The following is a 19,984-nucleotide window of genomic DNA, read 5'->3' on the forward strand; positions in this document are numbered from 1 at the left end:
CAAACGACCTTGCCCCGAGGAAAAGAAAAGAAAAAAACCCCCGATTATTATAAGCGGAAAGACATCTAGTGTTTCCTTTCCTTTATTTGACGGGCTTGATTTGTTTTATTTTATCTCCCACTATTCGGCTTTCAGGTGATCGACGAAGCTGCCCTCTTGAGAGTATCGCACATGGGTATCCTTTGAAAACAGGCATTTAAATGTATGTTTGTAAGAATAAAGAATTCGGCAAAACAAGTCGCTTTGACATGGAAAGAGTATTACCATGCTAAGTTTGGAGAAGTTCATATCACACATATACCTTGTTTATTCGCCAAATCACTTGAAAGTAATGCTTTCTTTGCTGGTTCTGAATTGTGATATGCATTACAAGTTTTCATGGGTGCATCAGGTACACTGTACTATCAATTCCTTGACCACAGAGGTAATCGTCTCGTGCAGATCATGTTACGCGAATATCATATGGAAACTTTTCGTCTCTTGCTACTTGAAAGAAAATTGAGGTGATCGAGATTTCAGACTGGACTCAGACGAGGGCACAAACATCACATAGGCCTAGGCTACAACATTTAAAAGACATGCGTAACGAGGGCACGAACTGGCGCACGAGTAAGAAGAGAATTACCCAGCAGGTATCATACGCCTCAGTATGACAGAGGAGGTGTGTGATAACGAATGCTAGGCTGACACTTGCACGACTTTTGGCCACGATTTTGTCGTGGCAAGTTGTGCCATTTTGGGGCACGAACTGGGAGGCTCCAGCACTGTTCACGACTAGTTCACGCATAGTTCACGACGAGTTCACGATAGTTCGCGAATGCGTGCCCATTAGTGTCCACATTGACACGAACTGGTACGACGAGTTCACGCATAGTTTGCGCATAGTGCACGCATAGTGCACGCACTTCCCGTATTGGCACGACGAGTTTGCGCAATTCGGACGGTGTCGTGCCGACTCGGGCACGCCATATAAAAAGGGGGCCTGCCCAACCCCTGGTCATTTTTGGATTGGCTGTGGAAAAGACAACATGCTGAATACTTGTACATATTTGTTGTTTGCTGTTTTCATGTTAATAGATTGTTATCTTATTTCAAAACATTTGTTTTTTTTTAACCTTAATATAAAGTTAAAGAGAAAAGAAAACGAAAAAGAAACGAAAACCAACAAAAGAAAAAAGAAAAAAGAAAAAACGAAAAAAAGACACTGAATAAGAAACGGAAAAGAAAAGAAAAGGAGAAATGAAAAAGAACAATAAAAGAAAAGAAGTCCCCTCCCCCACTCACCCCCCAAAAAAGAAAAAAGAAACAAAGAAATGGAAGTACACAAAAAGAAAGAGAAACGAAAGAGAAACGTAAAAAAGACACGCAGGAAACGAAGGATTTCGTGTTGTTGTTGTTGTTTTTTTTTTTTTTTGGGGGGGGGGAAGTTGGTGAGGGGACTTTCTTGCGTTTCTTGCCCTATATATACCCCCGCACCGACGCGAGCGCCACTGTCGCGCAGTAGTCGCGAACTGCTCGTGAACTCGTCGTGAACTGCTCGTGAACTGTTCGTGGCAGTTCGTGACAGTCGTGGCATGGCGCGCACTGCCATGCTCTGGCACGCATCCTCCCGCATCGTCTCGATGAGTTCACGACGAGTTCATGAACAGTTTGCGCATAGTTCAAGACCCGGTCGCGAAATTTTGTCGTGACCAAAATTTTGAACATTTCAAAATTCTCGTCCCGACATGGCACGCAGTCACGACGGGTTTACTAACTCTTCACGCCAGTTTACGACTAGTTTGCGCACTGGCACGACTCGAGTCGATGCGTGCCACAGAATCGTGCAAGTGTCAGCCTAGCTTAAGTATGATGGCCTAAATCGTGAACTTCGCAACAGACCACCACCGACTGATCCTCCCATCCCCCCCCCCCCCCCCCATGCGTTTAAGTGCTTGTTAAAAAACACAACAACCGAATCTCCATTGGTGACTCGTGACCTTTTGGCTATGATTCATGGCAGAGACAAGCTAAACCTATAAGCGTAAAATATCGTTAGAAATTTGGAAATATTTTTGCAGTATAAGCCAAAATTAACGTCAGCTTTGAATATAAAAAAGATTGAAGCAGGATGTTATTGCACGAGATGAATTAGGTATTTTTTGAAGTATGTAATACCGGGGAAGAAAACTGACTGACAAATCACTTCAGTTAATGAAATGATGATATTATTCCTGTTAATGTCTGGCAGATTTGTTAAATTTTTATTTTGTTAATAATGTTTAGGACAAAGTTTAGAAAGAGAAAATCTAGCTCGTTAATCAACGAAGAAGCGAATCAATACGGCCATGGCTAAAACATTTTTTTTTTCACTATAAATGAACTATCGAAGTCGGAAAAGTATGATTTGTTAGAATCACTACCTGTTGATAGAGCTACATTACAGGTCCGGATAATATCACCGTCAAATTACTGATATGAATCGTATCTTTGATAGCTCCGCTAACATTTCTGATAAATCAGTCATAACTCGTGCCACTCGAGGTTCATGTCACTCATATTCACAAGTTGGGCAGCAAAGATGTCTTTGGCAATTTTAGACCCTTCTTTGTATTCCGCTTCTTGGCAAGATCAAAGACAAAGTTCTATAATTATTACCAACTTACGACATTTCTGAACGATAACCATATTGTTACAAACAGTTTGGCTCTCGTCTGGAGCACTCCATACAACATGTAGGGCCTTTTGTTAAATCTAACAGAAATATTAATTATTGTTTGAAGTTATTGACTCTATATTTCATTGGAGTATAGTAATGATTGATTTAAAGGGATTTTGGTACCGTAATTAATTGTATTTTGATAAATAGACTAAAAATAGACGGCTCTGATGAAAATAATCAAATTGCATGTCGAAAGGACACAATGATAGTATCTTAACATGTGAATGGCTTTGTTTCAGATTAGGAAAGCAAAAACTGTTGTGTACCACAGGGATCCCTAATGGGACCTATATCTATATCTCCATTCTTTTCTTTATATGTGAATGATGGAATTGTCTTCTATTGCTTAGCACGATTATAGTGATCGTCACTTAACGCAGGTAACATACCCGTAATACATGTTTCCTTTGCTCTACAATGAAACCCGATGAAACTGTGGCTATCGGATAGTAAATTATTTGTGAATAAGTAAAAATGTGAACTTATATTTCTTAGGGCATCACGTCTGAAGGAGATCGAAGCAAATGCGAGGACTATGGAAGTGATTTCATTCAGAGAACCAATGTGAATACCTGGCAGTAATGATAGATTAGAATCTGCAATGAGATGCACATGTTGATTAATCTATGTAAGAACGTTACTAAATATACACGAGTCTATAGCTTTTAAAGAGAGTTCGTGATATGTTTGCTCAAGGTGGTTCATTATTATTACAAATTCATGATACGTTCTCATTTTTATTATCTTAGCGTGTTTAGAGGAACATTGAAAAGTGTATTTACAGTATAACTGTGAGAAATTGCAAGTTCTCACAAACAATTCTTTAGGAGTTGTTCTACAACACTGTTGTTAATTCTTAATGCTTTATGTATATGGACCCCTATGGAAACCAACTATGCTGATGAACGTGTTTTAGCCCACTTGCATGATGATGAACTTTTGATACTGTAGACCATGGCATCTTATTTGAAAATCTAAAGCTTTATGGGTTTGATGAATCAAGCATGAAGCTACAGCACACTTACTTCTGTTACCTCCCTGAATCAGGTGTACTCTGGCTTTTATAGGAATTACCTGTCTGATCGAAAACATATCAATGTGTGAATGGGAGCTTCGTCTCCACACTGAGTCAGGGTGAATATGGGGGGCAACAACTTTAAGGCTTCACCCCGGGGCTAACGTTATTTGTTTTGTTTATCAACAACATCTCACACTCAATTAAACACTACAAATTGTCTCTCTATGCTGACACTTGCCTGTAATTGTCCTCAGGTAATCCACACCTTATCCCAAAATGTATCGATGATGATTTAAAGGCAGTTTCGTCTTTTTTGAGCGAACAATCTCATTCTTAATGCAAGCGAGACTGAGTAAATTATGACAGAATCTCGCAAAAAAAAAACAAAACAAATAGAATATCTGGTGGAAGTGATTTTTAATCAATACACATTTTACAAGTATCTCGGTTTCATTTTTTACCCATATTTAACCTGGATATTTTTTTTTGTTTCTTTCATTTTGTTTTTGCTAATAATGATAGGAAAAATGATCTGAATAAGAAAAAAAAATACAATATGAAATCTTTTATAAGAAAAATCAGAATAGGTGTGATTTCTTAGTTTACGCAGCGTTACTTGTATTGTTCCCTGTATATAATCATTTGCATGTTTTTCAACAGTAATAGCGCATTCTCATACTATACTTCGTTTAATTTTATCTAGTAAAAAAATTTTCTTTGTAAGTTATTGTAATGTATATGATATATTCGATGCATTATACGCTGTTATTGTCTATGTAATTGGATTGTAATTCGTAACTATTAGACCGTTTTGAACGTCAGTGCCTGATGAAAGGGCTTCCAAACCAGTGGAAATGAATTCATATCATGTAGAAATAAAATCAATTCAATTCAATTTAATTCACGATATTACAGATATCAAATAGTCTATTTTTGTGCACGTGGGTATAGGGCCTATAATCTGTCTATATACTTGTATATTTTGTGTGGGGGGCATGGGGGTGCGTGTGCGTGTGTGTGTGTGTGTGTGTGTGTGTGTTGTATGTGTGTGTGTGTGTGTGTGTGTGTTTGCATCTGTGTAGTAATGAGTGATGACCCCGGTGGTATTCAATGGCAGGAATATTTTGTATAAAAGGGAAGAGTATAGCTCATATTATATCCCTCATGTAAAGCTTCTTGCCATAGGATTGTACAGAGCACGAACATGGTGTAGTTTTACTAGCTAGCTACGAGCAGCTGGATGCGGTGCAATTGGTTACTAGCCAGCGTGATATAGTACTTTTGGGAATCCACGATTTGCACCCAATCGTGATCGTGTGATCGATATCTACATTTCTCACCTAAGAATGTACGCAGTGCGCGTAGTAGCGATACTTTTGAGCGACAGTCCTGTTGCTAGCTAGCTAGCGCTAAGAGCTAGCTAGAGAGCGCGGAGCGCGCGGTGTGCGACAGCATTACAGAAATCTGTGGTGCGATGGCGTGGGTGTGTACGTGTGTAACGTTAGTGGACGACGTGTGATCAATGCATTCAGCCCAATTGACAAAGTGACTGCTTCAAGTAACGAAAGAATGATCGCAGGAGGACACCATATCAGGTACGAATTACACCGATTTTGAAGATGATCTGGGTAACGAAGCCGCTTTAGGCCTACTTCTGAAATCTAACGTAGTCCTGGACCTCCTCGATCTTTCGGAGTTATGCACGCTGTAGTGTAGCTCGTGTGTAGGAATCAACAACAGCGCAGCGGTGTCGTTCGGTACTCATACGCGCTGCACGCACTGCTGCTGCACTGCTACGGCCTAATCTAACGTCAGATTTATCGTTCACAAAACCTGCACACTTTTCCAAAAGGGAACCGTCATTACTCTAGTAAAATGCTCGAGAGGGATATAAAACAAATATCGACTGCTTTCTTTCGGGCCATGGTAAAACTATTTGACCTCGGTGATGTCTCAACAGTGCCATGTCCCTCGACTTCGTCTCGGGACATAGCACTGTTGAGACATCACCTCGGTGCAAATAGTTTTACCATCTCCCTCTGCAGCAGTCGATATTTGTATATTGTCATTCATTATGCATATGAAACGGGCATTTGAAATGTATACATTTTGTAAAGAAGTTTGATCAATCCCGTTGCGTATTTGCAAAGTTGTAGAATTAATGACAATAGCTTGCTTAAGATAGGAGAAGGCATCTGAAATCCAGAAGTTTGCGGATATATTATGCATGATACAAATGGCTTGTACGAAGCCATGAAATCCTCATATGGTCCACAACGGTCTGCATCCATGCCACACATAAGCAAAAATGGTGCAACCTTCAACACATACAAGCAGTTGATTAACAATAGGTGGAAAGAACACTTCAGTAGTCTCCTTTTTAAACAAGAACTCCAGCATAGATAGCCCTCCAACACGTGAAGAAATTTTCCAGGCGGTGAAGGCAATGGAGGACAAGGCACCAGGCCCAGATGAAGTAATCAGAAGTAATCAAGCAATGGGGCGCCACTTTGTTGACTAAGCTGCACTCATCTATTCAGCATGTATCTGCAACGCTCAAACAACTCCTCATCAACTGAAAGATGCTAATATCATCAAGCTGTACAAAGGGAATGGACCTGAGAGTGAGTACTGTGCTGGAAAAGTATTGACAAAGATTCTCCTGACCATGCTTATTGACGACGTAATATGTGAAAATGAACTCCCAGAGTCACAATGTGGCTTTCGTTGTCAAAGGAGTACCACCGACATGCTGTTTACTGCCCGTCAAATCCAAGAGAAATGTAAGGAACAGCAAATACCTCAATATATGCTATACTTGTTGATCTGACTATTAAAAGGTATTCCATGCTTTTAACTGACGCAGCGTATGGAAGATCCTTGAAAAATTTGGATGCCCAGATAGCTTATCATCATTGTCAGACAGCTGCATGATGGCACGGTTGGTAGAGTCTGCCAATGGATGGCGAGCGCTCTGACCCACTCCCTATATCAAAAAAAACTTTTGGGGTCAGACAGGACTGTGTCATATTGACCATTGCACATTCCTTTCTTTGCTGCAACGCTGCAAGAAGCTCTCCAGGACTACAGAGACGGAGTAGCACTTCGCACAGATCAGCTCTTCGATCTTGCTCGTCTGAAGACAAAGACGAAGGTTTCAGAGGGGGCCATCCAAGAACTGCTTTACGCAGACAACTGTGCACTCGTAACTAATTCTCAGGAAGAAGCCAAACACTCTTCGACAATTTCACAAGAGCAGCACCAAAGTTTGCTCTCTTAACCAGCTCAAAAAGACTGAGGTTTTGTTTCAACCAATTTCTGGTCAGCCTGCCCAGGAACCGGTCTTCCAGGGAGGAAGTAGCTGGGCAACAACATGGCGCCCATTGTCTGTCAGCAGCTGGCTAGACTCGCTTTACATACGACATTGGGACTTAGTAGAGTTACAGCATGTAGTCTGAAGGAATATTGTATGCAAATACTTTGATATTTTTTAAATGAAATTTGTAATTCTAGTTTAGAGTATGACAATAATTAGAAAAAAATGCAGAAAACTGTTTTGATTTTATAGATGAGGGAAAAAATTAGAGAAAAAAAAAACAGTTCTTAGCATACACACATTCTCATTATACAAACATGCATACCGCTAAGCATGTGCGTAGACACCCTCTCGAACACCCTCATCTCACAGCATTACTCATTAAACTTTGTAGAGTACCGAAGTGATAATGTCACCATGGACCTACTACATGTACACACATGGACTAGTGACGAAGGTCTTTCTTTGATCCCATCATCACTGCCGCCACATGATTATGCACATCTTCATGAATACGTTCAGGTGCTTGGATAATGACAATAAAATTGTGCAATCGTGCATCATCACTGACAAAAGAACCATTTCCCTCATTGCGGTCTTATTTTGCTGAGGTGTCTTTTCAGACTCAACTGCCTTCGAATAAACACCAGTGAAAGGGAGCAGCAAACCCGAAAACATGACAGTTTTCCTGTCACAAAATTGAAAACTACTGAAGTGAACACTTGTGGGCAAGGACATGGCTTAATGATTGGACATATGTATGTTATCTACGGTTACTGTCCGTGTTTACTCTGTAACAACGTGCGAAAAATTGGAAACATTAGATTACAAATCACAACCAACCTGCCAAAATGATTGTTTTCTCTAGTAAATTACGCGCATTTCGCAAAATTATTTGAGCGATAATATCCCAATGTACACTACAACTACACAAGCATTTTTCTTGATTTAAGAGAATTATTATCTTCTCATGCGCATGTACTTTTTAGATTTTTCAAAGCGTCGTCTTGTTTTCAGCCAGACTGGCTGTCGGCGGTGATGATACGATCAAAGCAGGAAAGCCATTTTTAGAATACTTTTGTGCCACTTTTGACAGAAACAGGTGCATGAATTAACGAGCGATGAACGCCTATGAGGCGTTTTCACATCAGCCCGATAAAAATCCAAGCTCGAGATATTTTCCTATTTCCCAAGTCAGAAAATAGCGCGCTATTTCGAAACATCGGGCTGATGTGAAAACGCCTCATGTGTAGTAGGACCATGATGTCACAGTCATTTGGAATAGCTTGGGTTGGAACCAGGTGCGAGCATAAACACTCGGGTCAGGTGGGGTTGTTTAGAACTAGTTTCCATGGCAATGAAATGGCTATGACATCACACTTTGGTATTCTATAAAGGAGAAATGTACTTTTTTTGCGTGACAAATAACGCAGTACAAGGTTTGTGTGTAGGTTAAACATGAATGTTAATATGAAAGTCATATACACGCAAATACAAAACATTGGGTGCAAAGTTTACACAACATGACTTCACATTCATTTGTGATTTTCATTGTCACAAGACGAAAGCTTGGTAATTTCTCAGAATTCTGTATCGTGACACATATGAAAATTACCATCTGGTCTTTTGAGAGCGATAGCCATACGTCACAATTCTTCCACGAGAAAACCCTTACACAAAGCAACGTGGACTTCGTTGAATTTGCGAACGATATGATTTCACCTTACAATAAACACCTCATGTGTATTACTGCGCACAAAGACAGAAGACTTTATTCATTGTAAAGAATCAGCTTACTTCATCTTTTAGGTTGTGTAATATTCTAACTTTCTTCTGTGCAGTGTAAAGAATAAAGACTCGAAAGACTTAATTACTTTCTGACAATAATTTGCTTTCTCACAATAATTTGTAATTTGATACGAATCAATTGACGACGTATTCACCGCCAGTAAGACAGTCATTTTGAGCTAACCGTATACACTGGTATAGGAAGATCAGAATTGTATGGTTTTTCTTTACGAAAAAAAAAAAACATTTTTCGTCTATTCAAACTTGTGTAACCCATTTCACTTTTGATAAAAGTGATTCTATTCCAAAGAGACAAAAGCGCAAGCATTTCTCGTCTTTGATATCGTGTTATGGATGGACTGAACAGACATGGGCGTGTGCGGATTTCTAAGATTCTGTATCATTTGTACAACTTGCCGAGCTCTATCTATATACCTCCGGAAATCACCCGCCGGATTTAGCACTTTCCAAACAACGATGGCAACAATTGTGTACAGGTGTTATACACTGCATGGACCCATCAGGCCTTGGCACCTCTGATCTTTTGAAAGCGGTGCCCGAAATCTTATCGGAATCCTAAATGATTTCACATCATTGAACACCATGTTCACAGTCAAGCTGACCTTACGGAAGTAGAGTAAAATCTGATCAAGAGAATGATAGAGGTTCCAGCAAAAAATAGAACATGAAATGATAAAGTTATTGAAATTTGAAATATCCTATGTTTGGGATAAAAAGTAATAGTGGCCGCAAACCGCGTGTGAAAAAAAAATGATGAGGTGATGACGTCATCAACCTGCTATACCTCATATTGTTTTCTACAGAAAGTATTTATAAAAAAACACCATTTTGCATCGATAATTCAGCAAGGATATCAATCTGTAAATTTTGTGCAAAACAAGAAAAATTGATGTGAAACATGTAAGGTTTTCCATTTCGATTAAAAAAACAATATGTGAATGCTTGTGCTTGCCTTCATGAAAGAATTGTCCGCTTGACACAAAATTCTGTTTTGTTTTCCATGAAGACATTTAAACAATTAGAATTCCATAACTCTCTTACTCTAGGTTCTATTTTGGTGATACATCTACTACTCCGTTTCATGTATAACTTTAAAATGCATTAAAGTTGACTCGAAAGCCGTGTGGAGTTGCCTTTCAATTGTCACTCCAAACCTTTATCTTCAACATCGAACGTAAGTCTCTCGATTTCTTTTCTGCCCATGCAGGTAGTTTATGCATTAAAAACATTGACTCCATTAGATTGTGTAGAAATTTATACCATTATGTAGTCACAAAAGTCAATAACTGTGATAGTTTCAACGACACTTTACACTTTCACTTGTCGACTGTACATGATAGACTAACTTCACTTCACGCTCGGCTCAAGTTAAAGACATTTCACCAATTAACGTTCATTTCAAAGTAATCACTTTCAAAATAACAACGTAAAGACCCTCATGAAAGTTTATAAATATATTAGTATAAGAGACAAGAGACTAAAACTGAACACACAATGAACACAAACTTCTGATTTTTTTCCTAATCAGTATGTTACAAAATATACAGTTAGTCTACAAAATGAATCAAAGACTTAACATTCTACAGCTAGAAAGAAGAAACTATAGGAAAAACAAATTCACATCTTGTGCTGCTAACGCATTTCGTACTGTAATTGACTGGCAAACAAATAAAGCTTCAGACAGATCGAAGCGATATTTAACAATTGTTGTTAATTTACTGATACTGAATCTTTAAAATGCTACATTTAAAACGCAGTACATTCAAGACAAATTATGATAAAAATTACTTCCTATAACAACGCATAGGTTGATGCTCCCCTAGTTTATCTACAGCAACTGATCCTTCTTTTAAGTAAATAAGTAGGCTTTCTAAAGATATATTATGCAAATCTCGAATGTGGATAATGGGTAAGGGAAACTACAAAACTGATATCATATTTTCCTTTTTTTTTTTCTCGTGTACAAAACACTGCACCATGTATAATCATAATATTGCTCCTTATACACAACAAACTTACAAACTGATGTCGACAGTTGGGGCTTTTGGTTTGTCAAGTCAAACACACATGCTGAAATACTTTATGACGTCATGTCAAACGCCTCGTGCATGTTGTCTATTGGCCAAATGTCCACTCGTGAATAAAGAATGTTCATGAGGGGGGGGGGGTGGAGACTGCCAACAGTGTTGCACGGGGAAGAATAGCATGACGCATGCGCAAGGATTCTGACATGGCGCTTCATAATATATCTCAGTCCATGTGGTCTGACGTGACGATCCGAAAGTCTCCATCGTGTCGACTGTATGTAAATTGATAATCATTCTAATAGTATCCAGGGCTGATCACTAGTATACATAAACATGACAAAATAAGTTCAGCAATCAGAAATTTAAAGGGCTCTATGACCTCACAGGCTGTAAAACTGATACTGGTAAACCAACAATTGTAAATTATTATTTTTTTTTTGTATCAGTTGTTACAATCCACAAGGTCGTGGCCTTTATAATCGCTTCAGTAGCTACGAGTTTTATAAAGGTTTAGATATTGAATCGATAGAGTTGGCGAAAATAAAACCTGCAAGGCTATCCATACATACGGAGAAAAATATGCAGGAAGAAACACTGAGGGAAAAGTAGCTATCAAAATGTCTATAGGCCTACGTTTCCTACAACAAGTTACCCTTCCATAATACATGGTAATGTGAGAATAAAATTTGCATTTGTTGCGACATACAAGCGGTCCGCAAACCCACTTACGTCATAGCAAAAGAAATAAAAAGGTTTTAGTTCGCAATATCAATAAGTATTGATGCGTCTTTGTTATGGGTATTTTTTCCGGAAGAGACAGTTGTAGACGGATAAACAAAGGTGTGTAGTCATGCCGACTTTATAATTTTCTATAAATACAAACGATGAATAAAAAACACTGACGATATTAAACAACGATTGAAGAATGAATGCATTTGCGCGTGCGTGTATTGTGCATTAATTGTGTGTAGTCATACTCATTCACGGTTGCAGAGTGGGCACATAAAAATATCATTTTCCGAACACGCTGGCGAAGAGAAACTGGTGAATATTTTGGAATGTTCATATCGACTCTATCCCTCTACTTTCCCCCAATTATATCGATGAAAAATAGCGACGTGGTTACGATAGCGTCGAAAATGAGTAATGATTACAGTAGCACTTGGATTGAAATCAAGTTTAACCGCGTCAAAATTTCATTTTGGTTTTGCCTTGCTTAATACAAGTGGGAAGATGAAAGATGAACCGACGATAATTATGTACAGAAATAAAGTCGTGGATAGAGGAAATATTGTTGGCAGGGCTGACATCACTCAATGCAATAACTGCGTTTTCATTAGATCCAATCTGTTAGGCCTAGATGTCTGACAGAAATTGTGTCAAGGGCTGTCCATGCAAGATGCAGATAAACTATTATGTTTTCCAAACACTCCGGACAAATCGTATACAACCGCTGAGGAGACAAGCTGAAATGTGTGACAAATCGTATCCCAAGTCCTAGGAGTCGTGACAAGATAATATGGAATGTTAAGCCAATTTACATTCATATCATCCCGGGGGTTTCTCTTGGTCGTGTCAAAATCTAACCGTCGGCGAGGACATTTGTATTTGCTATTTGTGAAAACAAACTTGTGTAGGAGCCTACAAATCCATCTTATTCACGAAGACCAGAAACGAAATTTATGATGGATTCGCATATTAGCATCCATTTCTACGCACTATAGACCAATTCGGTTTGGGTACTGCTTTTAATGGTAATTTCTAACTGGGAGGGGGGGGGGGGGGTTCTTCAAGTATGCCTAACACAAGATGATTTATGCACTGACATAGCAACACACCTGAATCATTGAATAACCCATTGAAAGTACTCTTGTTCTTCTTTGGCGGCCCCAAGTTGTGGCCGCCATAAGTTACAGTTCTCTGAAGTCGGATTCATCTATACATGGACAGCCCTCATCACGCGTGCATGAAATGTTTACCCATGTAAAGTATGTGAGAAGCCCATGGCAAGCACGTAATGCGCGCGTCAACAGTCCTTTCACGTGGATGGCAGGAAGGCTGGGGTTTTTACTCGGGGACCTCGTTATTTACGGCTGCGTCCGTCGCCGCTGCTCCGGTGACGTCCTCGGTACCGTGATCAAAGATGTCCGCTCGCCGACAATGACCCTTGCTGAGTGACCTCTGGCTCTTGTTCTTACTCACACATGTCAGACCTGACGTCAATGGGACGAATATGGTGATAGGAAGAAGACGAAAATTTGAAGAGATTGAATGAATATCTTTGCAATTGAAGTTACTATAGCAACAATGAAGATTTTTCTCTCGTCTTATTGTCTGCTTCAGGCTACTGTCACTGTGAGTGCATTATACGAATTATAACCTTCAACAATAAATGCAAACCTCTTGATTAAAAAACCATGGGCTTATAGTTACATAGCACAAGTCATGTATAATACATTTTGTAATTTACCATGAAAGGTCAATTGTGTGGCTTATTTCAGATAGAGGGTCTATACTGGCGATGAAATAAGATGATGAACAATTTCAGTTCGGTGTATGGAAGAATTACATTATGATATGCAGGATGTTTAAAGGGATAGTACAGTATTGGTGGAGATGAGAATTGGGCTTTTAACTTTTTGCGAGATACCAAGAAAACACTTATGACATAGTACAGAGCATACCATTTTAACAGGAAGTCAAAGTTTATTTGATGAAAATCGGGTTTGGAATGACTGAAACATCCAAAAACAAAGTAAACAAAGCGATCGTAATAAAAGGTGGGTCCCACACTTTATTAAGAATCGCTCTGTTTTGGATATCTCAGCCATTTCAAAACCAATTTTCATCAAATAAACGTTGAATTCCTCATAGACTTACATGCTCTTTCATATTCCATAAGAGGTTTCTCATTATCTCACCAAAAAATGTTAGAAACCTGAAATTAGGTCTCAACCAAAACTGTACAATCCCTTTAAGATAGAGACATATTCCAGTCCAGGAAGTGGTAAGAATTTATATGTTAATAGTGCACTACGGCCTGAGACCCCGAGTCTGATATTGTGTATTGATATATCCACAATGTTATTTTGTGGGTGTGAAAACGTCGAAGAAAAAATATCTGTTGAGGAGACGTCATGCAAAATATTACGGAAATAATTGGACGGGGTTTATTCTGCGATGGAAAACATCTGCTAAAGAACTCGACTCACTCTCCCAGGATAGTATGGTGAAAGCGACGGTCCATTTTGGTTCTGGGCTCCTTATTTGCCAAGCTCTTTTGCTACGACAAGCAATGATTGCTTAAATGGCAAGTTGTATTTGCTAGGTTGCTGTCAGTTTTGTCGCTGTTTTGTGTTTCTACAGACCAGGTGAAGTTGACTCAACAGGATTTAGGCCAAATTAGACACATGATAATGCTTTCGTACTACCAGTCGAGAGGAGATGAACCAATATAATGTCACCAACTCGAACACTCACAAGTTATTTAGACGTGGAAAACATGTAATATTGTCATTGTTTAAATGGATACGGTGTGTAACTGTAGAAACCGAATATTTATCTTTGTATTAACCCCCTGAATTGAGTTTGGTAAAATATATTATTTCATGATATTCTGTGAATGTCAAGCATTATATCTTATGGATTAGAGCCCATCAGTTTTGAATTGAGACGAGTCCGTAAGGTTAGTGTATAGCCGTTTCGTTGATTCCCATGCGATTTATATTCAATGCGGTCAGAATCCAAGCATTCAAGACAATGCTTTATGGTTCAAATATCATTTCGTTTTTCAACGAGTCCTAATCGTCACAACAATTACATGGAGTCAAATCCCAAGAACCTACAAGTGTGGGGTTTTTTGTTTGTTGTTGTTGAAATATTAGAGTGACGTATTGTACACATGTTTCTTATATGCTGGAAAGGTCGTTTGTCAAAACATCATGGTCAAAAGGACGTTTTTCAAAGGAACATGGTGGTGCCTACACTTAACGTAAATCGTGCGCTGTTCATGTCACAGCCTCAACACTCGGTCTACGTCACCGTTACCTTGGCTACACATGCAGTCATGGACGCAGTGATGTCCTTCCGGTTTGTCGACCACATGACACACCTTCTTACTCCTCCTCAGTAAACAACACTGACCTAGTTGAATGCGTGGAGACAAAATAGAGACATAAGGTAGTGGATTTCAATGTTTCCTTTGATTCTTCGCAAACGAATTGATCTGATTTTTTTCTCCGTTGTATTATATAATACATATCATCATTCACAGATAAGTATTCTTATTTGTATTCATCATACATCAATCAAATCATTTATCTTTGTTGGTCATGATCTCCACACTGTACCTTTGGCACATTCCTCGTGATCTGTACACGATATCTTGGTGGCGTTCTTTTGTTTGTAGCCCATCCTGCTTAACTTCCTCTCCAGGCGTTGTATCTTTTTATCCGTCCTCGACATCTCCCGTGCTTTTTCTGTCTGCTTGTGTTTCTTTCGTCTCTTCTCTGATTGGTTGGGCTCGGGCTCCGCCTGGCCAATGAGACAGAAAGAGAGAGAGAGAAGGAGGAGGGGACAGAGTATGTCACGCGCTGGATCATTCTGAAGTAACACACAATATATATGATTTTATATACTGTATCTATCATGGCTATATACAACTGTATAAGTTCAAATTTACCTAAAGGAGAAATAAATAATGGCTGTCTTCAGATTTCTGCTAATTGAAACTGACTCTGCTCATGACATCACATACACAGCATAAACGAAAATTGTTGTTGTTGTCTTTGGGATGGGAATATTCAGGATGACCTGCGGCACTGCGAAAGGTAAAACAAATACGTTCTATATAGTGATCTTGTCCTTTAAACAGTCTCATGAAGTCCAATGTCGTGTTGACTTCAATTAGTCATAAACTACTGGTAACGCATCAACAGTCATTGCTATATCCGAAATCTTCCACCTCTCTGCTTACATTTACACTACATGATTCAGTCTGTGGCAAGAAAAGTTGTAACAATGTAATTGGTATTAGGAGTATCGAGTATATGATGTCATAGCCATTCATTGCCATGGAAACTGGCCCCAATCAACTTCACCTGGCCCGAATATCTGTGAACACTATTGTTGCTAACCATGCTCACACCTGTTTCCAACACAAGCTATAACAAAAGACTATGACATCATCACTTCGGCATTCTATTGTGAGCTCATGCACCTGGTTGTGATACGCGGTGACATGCATTTTACCTATAAAAATTGTTGAGTCTATTTCAGCTGACTTTACAATCAATGACATTCCAAAAGACAATAACGAGTTTTTCATTTGTTTGTTAACAGCAGACAATATTATTGGTGTGCACAGAAAAAAAATGGCACGATTAAGAATCTGTAAATCCATGTCATTATCGAATCATTCCTGGATTTGTGATAATTACTAAGTATGAGAACCTGAGAACACATTCATGTAAAAAGCAGAAGTCAAGATTGAATCGAGCGGTTTACACTCCTTTGTATAAAAACATACACTCTGTTACATTTTTGTAAGCTTTACTTTGTAACATTCTTTTTTCTTGACAACCACAAAGCTTTTCCCGAGGCATGTTCGACAACTGACGTATGCAAACTGAATTTCAACTTTCGAAATGTATTGGGTTATTGAGTATGTACAGGTGCTATGGATTACTTCTGAGGAGGTCCCCCCCCCCCCCCCCCCCATCCGAGGATATTATCCATAAATTTGAATGTATCAGTAAACTTCCCTGTTGGATTTCGGGGCTTCTCTACTAGAATCCAGGAGCAACTCGTGTCAAACCAAATCAGGGAAATCCAAATGCACTGCGAAGTGTCAGCTGTGGTTAAATCTCATAACGAAAGAAGCGCATATTACCAAAACAGAATTAAAACTTGCGAAACTGTAAGTCATAAATATTCACGACGCGTCGCGAGGAATCGCAACGGTCGTCAAAACCCATATTCGCAACCAGAAGCACATTATACGTCCACGCAGGACGGCAAGTTACATTTGCTCCAGTATTCACGACGAGATGAATAAATATTCAGAACAGTCGCTGTCAATATTGCGGACTCTTCGCTGACGACAAACGCAAATATTTGCTCTTTGTCGAGAAATATTTGCAATTCGTCTCGAATATTCACAAACTGACATATCGGTGCACCAGCCGAGCTCTGATGAAAATGGTGTGGAAGCGTTTGAAATCTAGTAATAGCATGCCTTGACGAATGTAATTTAGATCAGTTTCATCTTTTTTAAAGAGCTTTTTTAGCAGTTTGCTAGAGCGGCAACATAAAAAGAAAATCACAATCTCTGAAAGCGCCCAATGATTATATGGAGCATAGTTCAGATAATACATATGCCTTGATAAATGCAATTATTACAGTCATACATAGAAACGACTGCAAAAGCATAATGAAACCTGCCCAACACCCCCCCAAAAAAAAAATGCATTGCAGTATCACAAAACAAAACGTATTATGCGGCATAGTGGTGAGGGAGAGCCTAAACCTATTTCCCCCTCTTATCTTAACACTGTCTCAAATTTGAAAACTGAAGGGCTGTCAAAAATCATTATCAAATGCGGCCAAAATCCGTGAGGTGACAGAAAACACCATACCAGGACTAATTTTTTGCTATATCGGACAGAAGTGTTAGAATAAATCGTTTCGGGACGATTTATTAGCAAGCTGCGTGGTGACACGACATTTTGCCCCTGCGACAATTGCTCCAGTCCAAGGACTGGAGCTGGACTGGAGCCAAGCATTTCCTCCACGGACCTAGGGTTGGGGTTAGGGTTGTGAAAGGGTTGTAGGTTCAATGTGATGTAAAGAGTAGGATTAGTGTTAGGGTTAGGTTTGTGGGGTAGAATCTACACTCTTAAAACATCCAAGTCAGAACTGACCCGGAACTGGGTCCGTTGGGGTCAAACACCGTTCCGGGTCAGAAATGACAAGGAATGTGGTCAGATATGACCCATTCAGTGTCATGAATCGGGTCAGATGCCAAATTCCAAGTCATTTCTGACCCGGAACGGTGTATGACCCCAACGGACCCAGTTCCGGGTCAGTTCTGACTCGGGTCTTTTTAGAGTGTATGTTTGCAAGATGATGCAGATATATCATGGGAGCAATTGTCGCAGGAGCAAATGTCATGGTTCCTGCTGATAGGCCTTTTTCTTTATCGGTGATTATCGTGACACTGACAGCGTAAGGAAAAAAAAAGAACAAGCGTACACTCGAAAGTTTATTTTTATCCATTTGAAAATCACTGTACAGTTCAGTCAGCGAAGGTAGACGTTTCGACAACTTCGTTTCGTAAATAAGACCCATGATGTTCAGGAGTGACAAATTTAAATCAGAATCCGCTTTGTTTTCGTGTTACAATGGGAAAGGATGCTCCGTGTGAGCCCACCTGTGGCGGCTGTCGCTGGGTTGTTTGCAGCGGGGACGGTCCCGATGGTGTCAGATTGATGCCGTCGGCCACAGGAGATGGCGTTGGATTTACCTCAATGTCGGTTCCGTCAGCTGCATGAGAACGTAAATTGAAACAAAAAATAGAGATATGACCAATCATCGATGACACAAACAGGAATTCGAGGGCATGTTGCGGTAGACTTCGAAGCAAAATCGCTTCACTTCATCTTCAGTCAATCTGAATAAATACTCTCTCTTCCAAAACACTAATATTTAAACCGAAACGTCATCCGGACTTCAAGTTACAGTGGCCATTCAGTTTAGGACATTAAAACGTTTCAATTTTTTTTTCTTGTTTGGAGATCTCTAAGATAATGCATGAACAATTAATTGTTACATTGGCAAAAGTTACAAAGAGGGGCTTTATACAAAAATTATCAGGCATATAGTTTATATGATATATGTATATATATATATATATATATATATATATATATATATAGTTAATTGTTTAACTGCAATTGAATTCGTTGGATGGAATTGGGCTGGAGGCATATGTTCACTGTTACCCTAATCATCTTACTTGATTCCACAGAGTTATGCTTCCGGTGTCCCTTCTTCTTTGCATTTTTGTCCTTGTTTTTCTGCTGTTTCTTCCGAGACCTGTGAGCCTCGTCGTCGACCCGCATGCTGTTTTCCTGTTCCCGTTCTCGAAGTCGCTTTCCTTCACGGTTCTTGCGGTGCTGTTTCTTCTCCCGCTTTGACGTCGACGACGGCTCAGGTTCGGCCTCGACAACGACGTCGGGTTCGACGATTGGGTCGCCCTGCATCGATTCTGCCGTAGTCGACGTCTCTGGTTGTGCAGCTATGAAGTCGGGTGTGATTTCCATCATGTCCGTGGTCGTCTCCCTCACTGTTTCGTGGCCATGTTTCTTGTGATGTCGCTTTTTCTCGCCTTTATCCCTCTTTCTCTCCCTCCGCCCTTTCATTGCATGGTCACTGCTCTCGTCAGCTTGTCTCGTCTTGTCTCGGTCTCGCTTTCCTTCTCGATTTCGATCACGCTTCTTCTGACGCTTCGACTGCGACGTTTCCACCTGAGGAGCAACGGCCGGCTCGACCGCCGGGTCATCGTCGTCGTCCTCTCGATCGTTGTCAGGTGAAGTGGTCGTCGAACCACTGTTGACGACAGGTGGTGGCGGTGGAACAACCTGTCCGTTTGCCGTCGATGACAGGTCAGCGTGCAGTTTCTCTGTCAAGGAAAATAAGTGAATAAACAATAAAAGAATAAAGAATGAGATCATGTAAACATGGCGATGTGGTTGCTATAATGTACATAGTAGTTAAAGAACACGACCTTTAACCCTTCACCCCGATTCAAAACGGATACAAATAATGAATATGACAACATGAATATTATGTACACCAAACTGATACATGGATTTTCCACGGACAAGTTTGGCACTCAAACATGTTTTTTAAGAAGCTAGTTGATCAGGGTGCTATTATATGTAGCTGAAATGACGTATATGGATGTGGCCTAATATACCGACTGACGTAACAACCGTCAAAATCATATAAATTATGTAGTTCCGCGTAGGTGCCATGTCCCATGTGTGTAATACACTACGGGCAATGTAGCACCGAATGTTGATACTGTGCCTACGAGCTCTGTGGAAATTTAC

General features: G+C 39.8%; 1 protein-coding gene across 1 annotated transcript in view; it reads right to left on the bottom strand.

The window, feature by feature from the left end:
* Positions 1–12,885: 12,885 nt before the first annotated feature.
* LOC139721056 (uncharacterized) overlaps positions 12,886–19,984 on the bottom strand; it is an 89,300-nt gene continuing 82,201 nt past the window's right edge. Inside the window, exons 3-7 of the mRNA XM_071632387.1 lie at positions 18,886–19,551; positions 18,301–18,413; positions 15,221–15,404; positions 14,919–15,014; positions 12,886–13,084 (exon numbers count right to left, since the gene is read on the bottom strand). Coding sequence (XP_071488488.1) covers positions 12,939–13,084; positions 14,919–15,014; positions 15,221–15,404; positions 18,301–18,413; positions 18,886–19,551 — 1,205 coding nt within the window. The 3' untranslated portion in view covers positions 12,886–12,938. The remainder of the gene's footprint in view (positions 13,085–14,918; positions 15,015–15,220; positions 15,405–18,300; positions 18,414–18,885; positions 19,552–19,984) is intronic.

The sequence above is a fragment of the Diadema antillarum genome, unplaced genomic scaffold, assembly GCF_040938485.1.
Source record: "Diadema antillarum isolate AM-2024a unplaced genomic scaffold, OU_Dant_1.0 scf00000013, whole genome shotgun sequence".
NCBI lineage: Eukaryota > Metazoa > Echinodermata > Echinoidea > Diadematoida > Diadematidae > Diadema > Diadema antillarum.